At 32.4% G+C, this 12086-nt stretch overlaps 3 protein-coding genes across 4 annotated transcripts in view; 1 reads left to right on the forward strand and 2 right to left on the reverse strand.

Moving 5' to 3' along the window:
• The window catches only part of LOC132729379 (TATA box-binding protein-associated factor RNA polymerase I subunit A-like), a 43012-nt gene that overhangs the window by 11343 nt on the left and 19583 nt on the right, over positions 1 to 12086 (forward strand). Inside the window, exon 9 of one of the 2 annotated variants that reach the window (XM_060715141.1) lies at positions 2432 to 2495. In XM_060715141.1, coding sequence (XP_060571124.1) covers positions 2432 to 2495 — 64 coding nt within the window. Of the gene's footprint in view, positions 1 to 2431; positions 2496 to 4527; positions 4592 to 12086 lie in introns of both variants that reach the window. The other variant, XM_060715142.1, reaches the window with a different exon arrangement.
• Positions 1617 to 4645, reverse strand: LOC132729381 (low affinity immunoglobulin epsilon Fc receptor-like). The gene has a single exon (XM_060715143.1). It carries the CDS (start codon positions 3630 to 3632, stop codon positions 2877 to 2879), a length of 756 nt encoding a protein of 251 aa, XP_060571126.1. The 5' UTR covers positions 3633 to 4645; the 3' UTR covers positions 1617 to 2876.
• On the reverse strand, positions 6676 to 8921 carry LOC132729382 (low affinity immunoglobulin epsilon Fc receptor-like). Its single transcript, XM_060715144.1, has one exon. It carries the CDS (start codon positions 8437 to 8439, stop codon positions 7696 to 7698), a length of 744 nt encoding a protein of 247 aa, XP_060571127.1. The 5' UTR covers positions 8440 to 8921; the 3' UTR covers positions 6676 to 7695.

Here is a 12086-nt window from a genome sequence, read left to right on the forward strand (position 1 = left end):
AAATGACATATCTTCATGGCTTGTATAAGTTTGGTAGTTACAATGTATCCTGTAATAGGGATAAAGAAAAAACATTACTATTGTCTTTAATTGGTTACTGCTGTTAAAATTGAAATATGTTGAGAGTTTGGCAGTAATTTAAGGAAAAACAAGTTAATACACTTACAACATGCAGAAATAATTATTTATATAAATAATTCCCCGACAGTATGCAGCTGTGAATACCACTCTCAACAGATACTATATTTAGTAGGAGGAATATTAAGTCATCTGGTTAGTGTGTACCAGCACTTGACATGGCACATGTTTTTTAGCTCCACTTTGCGAACCAAAAAGGTGGAGGCATTGTAATGACCCTCTCATCAGTGTGGGGTTAGTTAACTTTTTAGGTTAAGTTTTCGTTTATGGTTTGTTAACTTCAGTATCAACAAAAATATAACATTGAAACTTCATATGTTGATGCAACATGATGACTTATACCTGTCACATTTATTTTAAGGTCAAAATAGCGAGAAATAAAACAATAAAGAACATTCAGCAAGGCAAAATTGAAAATGCTGCAGGCTCAGTTTCATTAAGCCTGTCCATGGATAGTACTGGAAATTGTTTAAGGATAATTACTCAAAAGCTATCAAATCACTATTAAAACTGGAACGCATTTCTTAAGGGCAGATGCTTTTGAAGGTCATTTTTGCCTTATAATCTCCCTTTAATATTTTTGTAATTTTCTCAAAAATCTTAACATATTTTTCTTTATTCATTTCAAACTTACTGTGAAGGTCAGACAATTCTGATAAGCAGTTTTTCAGAATTATGCCCAATTTGATATTTGGGTACAAAATTAAGTAATCAGTCTTAAGTAGCTGCAAGCCAATATATTGTTAATATACAACTGTAATATTAACACTGAGGAACCCAACTAAACTAAACAAGTAAATAAGACTAGTATTAATCCAAAGCAGACGGAGAAAAACAAACAAACAAATACTATGTTCATACGGACACTTATCAACAGCATTAATTCATGTACAAAAATACATCTATGCATAGCAACAGTAGTGAGAAATAACCTGCTGAATTTCTTATATAGACTTGCCTGGCTTCCATTTTTGGAAGTGACTATTTTCAATTTTAGGGATATCAGAAGTTGGTCGGTCAACAGTATAAAGCCCGGTCAGTAAAAAAAGCAATAATGAATCATAAAATGATACAGAAAGGATATATTTATAAAATGTGTACTTTGTTATGCTTCATCCTTTTCTTAAAATTACATTCTGAGAAATACAAATTTGTATATTGGATGAATATTAATATACTGATTCTGTTTACATTCATGTTTTCCACCAGTGGAGAGTTTCTGAAGTTTGCCTGTAATACATTTGTAACATTTCATATTTATCCCACAACACTTTGTTCATATTCAAAGTTTATTTTGTGGTGTTTTGGATGTGTTTCCGAGCACTTTATACTTAATAGTTACACAAAACAAAACTTTTTTTACTTTACTCTTTTTACAAAACTTTTTTTTGGATGTTGCTGAGAATGAGTGTGCCTTTATTGTTGCTGAGAATGAGTGTGCCTTTAATGGAAGGAACATGAGTAAAAACTTCAAAACATCAGAAAGATACATTTTATTAATATTTTTACAGAGAGTGGTAAAGCATGTAAGTACGCATACAAGCATTCAAGTAAATAGATAAAATATTGTTTATGACAAAGATATCATATGATAAGCGTAAAGTTACGTTGATTCACATTATGAATGAAAGTGATAAAACTATAGATTTACAATGATTTATAACAAGAAAACTATGCATGTACAATGATAAATGAAATATACAGAATATTATGTTATAGTAGCTTTCTAAAGATTTGTATTTTGCTACTAGCAAAGTTGAAAAATTGATATCTCGCGAGACCGAAGGCTGGTAGCAAAATACATGGCCTCAGAAAGCTGCTACAACATAATTATCCTTTCATCATATACCTATACATTTTAAGACAAAACAAGTTTCAAAATTCTTAACTTCTATTAGTTATTTCAGAAACTGAAATATAGCTGTCAATAAATCGAATTCACAAATGGCAGAAGAATACGTAATTTTGCATTCAATAATTTTGGTTCTCATTTTTTTCAAATGCTACGTAATACACAACTAAGATGGGAACTAAAATAGTCTGGCACTTCCATATATGGTATTGTATTTGTCTCTATCATAATTTGAATTTTTTTATTCGTTGAAGCGTGTTCACGCTACAAGATTTGCGTGTATTTTAGGGAGAACATTTATAAAATAGGTATATTATAAAAGTTATTATCCTTTATGAAAAAAATAAGCTATAACTTTAAATTAAGCTTTGCTAAATGAAATAGTTACAACTGTAGATTTACAATTATTTATACTATATTGTAAAAATATTTTGATTTCAGGCTATTGCCAAGTTATCTCCCTCTGATAGTTTGGTGCTAGATCTCTGCACTCATCTTATTGAAGGTAGTTTTGATTTATTTAACTTTTCAGTCTTTTGTGTAGTTAGTTTCATATTAAGAGGTGTGCCAGTGACTTTCACCAAAAGTTAGTAATGTTACACTGTGTCTATCTAGAATTTTTGATATTGGTATCAATCTTTTATATAGTTTATTTGATATTTTCTGTTTTAATATGTGTATATGATTTTAAGTTTCAGAGTGTTTACTTAAAAAGTTATACACATTATACAGAGATTAACTGTTCCAAAGTTTCTCTTTTATACTTGTTTCAGATATAAATGTTTTAATGTTAATTATCATTCATACATTTCACACACAAAGATTAAAAGTTTCACTTAAATACTTGTTTTATATATGGATGTTCGAATATTGGTGTACATCCTCCCTACATGTACTTTTCACACACAAAGGGTAGTTTCCTGTTACATGAATCATCATTCCATTTGCCTTGTTGATTTACCAGTGTCATCATGCAGTCTTCATCACCAGATTTGTCTGGTTGCCCTGGTAACCAGTTGCTGAAGTGTAAGTTGTTGTGACTTGAACTCCATTTGAAAACTCCCTCATGCTGTAGGTCAGTAGCTCCTACCCAGAATCCAGCCCAATTACTAGTACCCCAGTAATGATAAGATTTAGCTTTTGATAACAAAAAGGTTACTTCATCAATGTCACTGTATTCCACAAGTTTTGCTTCATTTTTCTGACACCATTTCTGAGCTTGGAACCAATCAATTGCCTCTTTCTTCAATATGTAACAGGACTTCATATAAGGGAACCAGCCAGGTGGACATTGATTTAGTTTTCTGATCTTGTTTTCCAATGTCTCATATTTTTCCAACAAGCTGTCATACTTCTGTGTTAAACTGTCCAGTTTTTTCATAGATTTGTTTGATGTTTCTCGGTAGTACTTCAGATTTGTAGCTAGAGCATTACTTAAAATGTTTATTAGATTAGTATTCATTACTAGTCTTGTCCAAATATCTTCATCATTTTCCTTGAGGTATGACATCTGAGACTGAATGTTGTCAGTATGATTCTCAACTGATTGAAGCCTTATTTCCAAGCTTCTATTCCACACAGGAGATGTAGAAATCACTGTTATACACAGAAAAACAGTGGTGATCATAAGTTTAATCCCCATGTTTATTTTATTCTTTCAATGGTAAATAGAAAATTATTGTCCTTATGAAAACAAAACTTGTTATGAGACAAGACTCATATAGGTAGCTAACAAAATACAGGAAGATTTTGAAGATTTAAGCGATTCTTTTGTTTTGTTTTTCTCTTTGTTATTTTTAAAAAAGCCCATTATTCAAACTTTTTTAAAAGTATAAACATGAGACTTGGTCTTTGTTATTTTAAATATAGCCAATTATTCAAATTGCTTAAAGTATACTGTGCTCCTCTTAGTTCACGGTACTTAATGCTTTGAAACCAGGAAGAAAACAAAAAATGAAACTAATGGTGCAAATATTGTCATAAGCTATAACATAAAGGTATTTTCCATTGTATGACACAAGGAAACAACAATATATTCAGTCGAAATCAATTTTAATGGACCAAACGTAGACCATATGTCGGCCATTTTGAAAACAGTATGTCATCATTTAAATCGCGTTAATGGTGTTACATTTCAGTTAAAATTTCTACAATCATGTTATTTTGCTTGATTTTAAATATTAAAATTATCCTTACTTTGTAACTCAAAATTTATTTTGTCAACAAACAAAAACATTTAGAAAATGATGATTGTTTCAGACATATCAGAAATTTAATGGACTATTATTGCTTTTTGCAGAAATTTGTAAAATGTTGTTCTTTTTTATGTAAAAATCTAAAGATTTAGAGTATTTTGCACAAACACTATGTTGTATAGGTGTATGAATAAAATATGTCAATTCTTACCAATGTTAACACTGGTCACATGAGAATATGCCATTACCGTGAAATAAGTGATGACGCGTAATTAGTGATGTTGAGTATATAAACATGAAACTTGGAATACTTGTTTATCATGACAATCTGCAGTTTGTCAGACTATTGCCAAGTTATCTCCCTCTTATAGTTTGTTGCTAGATCTCTGCACTCATCTTATTGAAGGTATTTTTGATTAAATTTACTTTTCAGTCTTTTGAGTAGCTAATTTCATATTTAGAGCTGTGACCAAAAGTCAGTAATGCTACACTGTGTCTATATAGAATTTTTGATAGTGGTATTAATCATGTATATACCTAATATGGCATTTTCTGTTTTAATTGCTCCTCTATTTTTTACCTCCATTTTTACTTTTCTAGAATCATTAATAAGATTATGATAACATCACAAATAAACTGTTAAAAATGTTATGACAAAAGAAAAATCTTTAAATATAGCTTAAAACCCTTTAAATGTTGTCAACAGATAAAACATAGGCGTCATGCAGGTTCAAGGGGACACATTAAGACATACTTAACTTTCTCAAGAAAATTATTTTTCACAAGTTAAAAGAAACTTGACTGAACAAAATCAGAAATTGGAAAATATTTTTGTCTATGATTATGTATATTGTATATTTAGATTTAGAAGAAGTTTTAGATTTGTTTCAATAAATGTTAATTTTTCTCTTGCAAAAGCTGTATCTTTGTATAGTTTTACGGTATTTAAAATTCCCACATATTATTATTATATGCGTATCACTTTTGGATACAATATCATTTAATAAATTTAGGAACTCATGTGAGGTGGATTTGCATGTATATATGATTTTTAGTTTTAGAGTGTATACTTAAAAAGTTATACACAGTATACAGAGATTAAATGTTCAAATGTTTACTGTTATTTAAATCCTTACTTTTTGTTTCACAAGTTTCAAAATTTCATTCAAATGTGAATGTTCGAGTATTTGTGTACATCCTCCATACATGTACTTTTCACACACAAAGTAAAGTTTCCTGTCACATGAATCATCATTCCATTTGCCTTGTTGATTCACCAGTGTCATCATGCAGTCTTCATCAACTGGATATTTGTCTGGTTGCCCTGGTAACCAGTACCTCCAGTGCAAGTTGATGTAACTTGAACTTCATTTGAAATCTCCCTCATGCTGATGGTCATTAGCTCCTACCCAGAATCTGGCCCAATCACTAGTACCCCAGTAATGATAAGATCTAGCTGTTGATAAAACAAAGGTCACTTCATCCATGTCACTGTACTCCACAAGTTTTGCTTCATTTTTCTTACACCATTCCTGAGCTTGGTACCAATCTGCTGCTTCTTTCTTCAATATGTAACAGGAGTTCATATAAGGGAACCAGCCAGGTGGACATTGATTTAGTTTGCTGATCTCTTTTTCCAATGCCTCATACTTTTTCAATAAGATTTCATACTTCTGTGTTAAACTGTCAGTTTTTTCTATCGATTTGTTTGACACTTCCTGGCATAGAATTTGGCTTATATTCCATACGAAATTATTGCATGTTTCTAAGCAGTTCAATATATCTGCATCATAATTTTGGAAATTAGACACCTGCAAAGTTACATTGTCAAGGCGATATTTAAAGCCTTAGATTTTCTTTGAAATGTTTCTTCAGAAACAAAAATAGTAGAAATTTCTACAAAACACACAATGAGAGAACAGCTTAATATCTATTTTGGTGTAAATGTGTGATACTTTAAAGAAACTTTTTCTCTTTGTGATCAAGTTAAGAAGGAGAAAAAACACTATGCAGTCACATGTTACATGATGTTTTAATTTGAACTTATGAAGTGGTTAATATTGTTAATAGGCCATGCAGTAAGTGCTCAATGTATTAATAGTTTGGTATCAAGGAAAAATAGTTTTACAAAAATAAATTTAAAAAATGGAACCATTTGTCTGTCCTTAAAGGAATAAAGTCAAAGTGTGAAATTTAAAGAACTGGTGCTTCTGCAGTACTGCATGTGTACTTCATCAGATGGTTTTATGTAATTTTTCAAATTATTGTAAATTTAAGGGAAATTACACATGAAAATTTCAGCATTATTTAATAATTGATTTTTTTATTATGAAAGTATTCAAGTAATGAGATTTTATTTAATTATCAGGGGCTTGGTGCAAAATGATTGCATCTACATCTTTATTTCATATGAGTATCAACTGTTTAACATCAAGCTTTCAGTATGTTGTTTGTTAAAATATTTATTTAAACTCATAATTTTCACACACAAAGATTTAAAGTTTTATTCAATTACTTGTTTTGTTTATGTCCAATAAAGTCATGGACAATCACTGTAAAACAAAAAAATAACACCTGAGCCTAAAATAACTTTGCGTAATTGTACAGGTATCTCCATCAATTTTAATTAAATTAAGAAACATAATTTCAAATAAATACACATACATTATCTTATATTAAAGCATTTTTACAGACTAATCATTATTTTACACCTTAATTACATCATTATCTTCAGAACAAGATAAATGGTCATTGACATTAAAAAATCTGCCTGATTTACTGTCTATCTGATGCTCAGGGAAATTGCAAGACATAAATCTTTACAGTACTTATTTTACTCATACTGTGATCATATAAGCACAATAAAAATACAACATTTGACGCTAATGAGGCCCAGCAAATAGAATCAATTTTTGTTTTGGTGCTGAATGATACATACATGTCCTTTAATGTAACAAAAGGGTAAAAATCTGTGAAAAAGTACTACAATGTTATGCAAGTTTTAGCTTAAAAGTGTCTTAACAGGTGACAAAAAAGCAAAATAAGGATGTCCATAGTTGAGCAATCATAAACAGTGGTGAAAGTTGAAAATAAAACAGTTAGTAGTCTCTCAGAAATTTTAGAATATAAAAAATTGACTTTTAAGAATTTCAAAAGACAATTGGTGTCTCCTATAAATAAGTGACCAGGTATCAGAAGTATATACTACTACACAGAGTTGATACTTTTAAAATGAGAAATGTTTGCATAATGTCACATAACTTAATTATGATTTTGGAGTGTAGGCGGCATCACGTCACAAGATAGTCTTATTATTTGTTCTGTGTTATCAAATTAAATGATATCTTGATCTTGCTGACTGTGCACAAACAACTGATGACACTCAACAATGACTTATTAAATGTCAATAAAAACTTCAAGAAGCCTGTTATAACTATTTTATATTTAAATTTTGTTGTCCATGACTTATTTGGACAGCCCTCGTAAATGTACAAGTATTGGTTTACATCCTTACATTTCACACACAAAGTTAAGTTTCCCTTTACATGGAGCATAATTCCATTTGCCTTGTTGATTAACCTGTGTCACCATGCAGTCTTCATCAACAGATATTTTGTCTGGTTGCCCTTGTAACCAGTAGTTGAAGTGTAAGTTGTTGTGACTTGAACTCCATTTGAAAACTCCCTCATGCTGAAGGTCAGTAGCTCCTACCCAGAATCCAGCCCAATTACGTGTACCCCAGTAATGATAAGATCTAGCTGTTGATAAAACAAAGGTCACTTCATCCATGTCACTGTACTCCACAAGTTTTGCTTCATTTTTCTTACACCATTCCTGAGCTTGGAACCAATCTACTGCCTCTTTCTTCAATATGTAACAGGAGTTCATATAAGGGAACCAGCCAGATGGACATTTCTTGTTTTCCAATGTCTCATATTTTTCCAACAAGCTGTCATACTTCTGTGTTAAACTGTCCAGTTGTTTCATACATATAGAATTGTTTGATGTTTCTCGGTAGTTCTTCAGATTTGTAGCTTGAGCATTACTTAAAATGTTTATAAGATTAGTATTCATTGCTAGTCTTGTCCAAATATCTTCATCATTTTCCTTGAGGTATGACATCTGAGACTGAATGTTGTCAGTATGATTCTCAACTGATTGAAGCCTTATTTCCAAGCTTCTATTCCACACAGGAGATGTAGAAATCACTGTTATACACAGAAAAACAGTGGTGATCATAAGTTTAATCCCCATATTTATTTTATTCTTTCAATGGTAAATAGAAAATTATTGTCCTTATGTAAACAAAACTTGTTATGAGACAAGACTCATATAGGTAGCTAACAAATACAGGAAGATTTTGAAGATTTAAGCGATTCTTTTGTTAGCTCACCTGTCACAAAGTGACAGGGTGAGCTTTTGTGATCGCTTTTCGTCCGGCGTCCGTCCGGCCGTAAACTTTTACTTTAAATGACATCTCCTCATAAACCACAGAGCCAATTTTATCCAAACTTCACAGGAATGTTCCTTTGGTGGTAACCTTTAAAATTGTTCAAAGAATTTAATTCCATGCAGAACTCTGGTTGCCATGGCAACCGAAAGAAAAAACTTTAAATACCTTCTTTTAAAAAACCCAAAGAGCTAGAGCTTAGATATTTGGCATATAACATCTTCTAGTGAGTGTCTACCAAGTTTGTTCAAATAAAAGCCCTGGGGTCAAAATTGGCCCCGCCCCAGGGGGTCATTGATTTTCCCTATATGCATATAGTAAAAACTTAAAAAATCTTCTTTTAAAGAACCCAAAGAGCTAGAGCTAAGATATTTAGCATGAAACATCTTCTTATGAGTGTCTGCCAAGTTTGTTCAAATAAAAGCCCTGGGGTCAAAATTGGCCCCGCCCCAGGGGGTCATTGATTTTCCCTATATGCATATAGTAAAAACTTAAAAAAATCTTCTTTTAAAGAACTCAAAGAGCTAGAGCTAAGATATTTAGCATGAAACATGTTCTAATGGGTGTCTACCAAGTTTGTTCAAATAAAAGCCCTGGGGTCAATATTGGCCCCGCCCCGGGGGTCATTGATTTTCCATATATGTGTATAGCAAAAACTTAAAAAATCTTCTTTGGAGAAACCAAAATAGCTAGAGTTTAGATATTAAGCATGAAACATCTTCTAGTGAGTGTCTACAAAGATTGTTCAAATAAAAGCCCTAGGGTCAAAATTGGCCCCGCCCCGGGGGTCATTGATTTTCCTTATATGTGTATAGCAAAAATTTAAAAATCTTCTTTGAAAAAACCCAAATAGCTACTGTTTAGATATAAAGCATGAAACATCTTCTACTAAGTGTCTACAAAGTTTGTTCAAATAAAAGCCCTGGGGTCAAAACTGGCCCCGCCCCAGGGGTGTCATTGATATGTGTATAGTAAAAACTTAAAAAATCTTCTTTTAAAAAACCCAATGAGCTAGAGCTTAGATGTTAAGCATGAAACATCTTCTTATAGGTGTCTACCAAGTTTGTTCAAATAAAAGCCCTTGGGTTAAAATTAGCCCTGCCAGGGGGGGAGGTCATTGTTATGCTCCCCGAAAAAATTTCGGGGGAGCATATAGTCGCCGCCTTGTCCGTCCGTCTTTTCGTCCGTCCGTCCTTCCGTCCGTCCGTCGCCTTTTCTTGTCCGGGACATAACTCTAAAAGTATAAGAGGTATCAACATGAAACTTTGTAGGTAGATAGATCTCATTGAGTAGGTGTGCAGTGCACAAGAACCGTAACTCTGCCTTGCCTAATTTTTGAATTACCCCCCTTTGTTTTTTTTACACTTTGAAATTTGTCCGGGACATAACTCTAAAAGTATAAGAGGTATCAACATGAAACTTTGTAGGTAGATAGATCTCATTGAGTAGGTGTGCAGTGCACAAGAACCGTAACTCTGCCTTGCCTACTTTTGGAGTTATTGCCCTTTGTTCATTTTGACACTTTGAACTTTGTCTGGGACATTACTCTAAAATTATAAGAGTTGTCAACATGAAACTTTGTAGATAGATAGGTCTCATTGGGTGGAAGTGCAGTGCTTAAGAATCATTACTCTGCCTTGCCTTATTTTGAAGTAATTGCCCTTTGTTTATTTTTACTTTTTGACTTTTGTCCTGGACAATACTTTAAAACTATTAGAGATATCAACATGAAACTTTGTAGGTAGCTAGATATAATTGGATAGAATTGCAATGCTTTAGAACCTAAACAAAGCCTGGTCTAATTTTGGAGTTATTGCTCTTTGTTCATTTTTATACGCCCGTTTGAAAAACGGGACGTATTATGGGAACGCCCCTGGCGGGCGGGCGGCGTCCAATTTTGTCAGGAGCATATCTCCTACATGTATGGAGGGATTTTAATGAAACTTCATATAAATGTTCACCACTATGAGGAGCAGTGTCGCGCACATGAGCCAGGTCTCTAGGTCAAAGGTCAAGGTCACACTTAGAGCTCATTGAAAAATGCTTGTCCGGAGCAAAACTTCCACATGTATAGAGGGATTTCAATATTATTTGGCACAAATGTTCACCATTGTGAGGCGGAGTGTCGCGTGCAAGATTCAGGTCCTTGCGGCCAAGATCAAGGTCACACATAGAGGTCAAAGTTCAGATAAAAATATGAAGATGTGTATATGGACCATTTAGTCATCATTTATTGAGGGATTGTAACACAAATGGTCATTATCAAAGACTATGGCTGTGATACATATAATTTAGGTCAATATATACAAGGTCAAGGTCACTAAAGATGATGAAATATCCAGATTTTGTAAATAGAATTTAATCAAAGGGAGACAACAAAGTTATTACTTTGTTCATAAATGACTTACACAATTACTCCCCTTGATCTTTTTTCACTTTCAATTCTAAAAATAGAATTTAATCAAAGGGCATGAAATAATCCTCTTTCTTGGACTTGAGTATGTTCTAAAGAATGTAACATTTATTTACACATGTTTCATTCATTGGTCAAGATTCTTAACTGTGATAACTATGGTGTTCTGTAGACTTGGTATTTGTTCATAAAGATCATACAGTAATTACCTTATCAAATGTAAATACTTTCTCATAGAAATTTAATTATATTTTAATTTTCAAGTAAATATCAGTTCAGCTCATACAAAGATTAAGAATTGTAATGAAATGTATTTCCCTAGAATAAAAATCTTAAATCAGAATTTTCTAGTTATTAAATTACATGTACTTTTTAACGCACGCTTAAAAAAAGATAAAAAATATGAAGATGTGTATAGGGACGATTTAATCATCATTTATTGAGGGATTGTAACACAAATGGTCATTATAATGACTATGGATGTGACACATGTACTTTAGGTCAATATATGCAAGGTCAAGGTCACTAAGATGGTGAAATATCCAGATTTTGTCTGGAGCATATCTCCTACATGTATGGAAGAATTTTTATAATACTTTATGGAAATGTTCACCACCATGATATGTATTGCTCCATGCATGATCCAGGTCTCCAGGTCAAAGGTCAAGGTCACACTTAGAGCTCATTGAAAAACGCTTGTCCGGAGCAAAACTTCTACATTCATAGGGGGTTTTCAATATAACTTGGCACAAATGTTCACCATTGTGAGGCTGAGTGTCGCATGCAAAATTCAGATCCCTGCGACCAAAGTCAAGGTTACACATAGAGGTCAAAGTTCAGATAAAAATTTGAAGATGGTTATAGGGACCATTTAGTCATCATTTATTGATGGATTGTAGCACAAATGGTAACTATCATGACTACAGGTGTTACACATTTAATTTAGGTTAATATTTGCAAGGTCAAGATCACTGGAGATGATTAAATATCCAGATGTTGTCCGGAGCATATTTTCTACATGCATGGAGGAATTTTAAT

This window comes from Ruditapes philippinarum, unplaced genomic scaffold, assembly GCF_026571515.1.
Source record: "Ruditapes philippinarum isolate M1 unplaced genomic scaffold, ASM2657151v2 ctg4088_1_1_1_1, whole genome shotgun sequence".
NCBI lineage: Eukaryota > Metazoa > Mollusca > Bivalvia > Venerida > Veneridae > Ruditapes > Ruditapes philippinarum.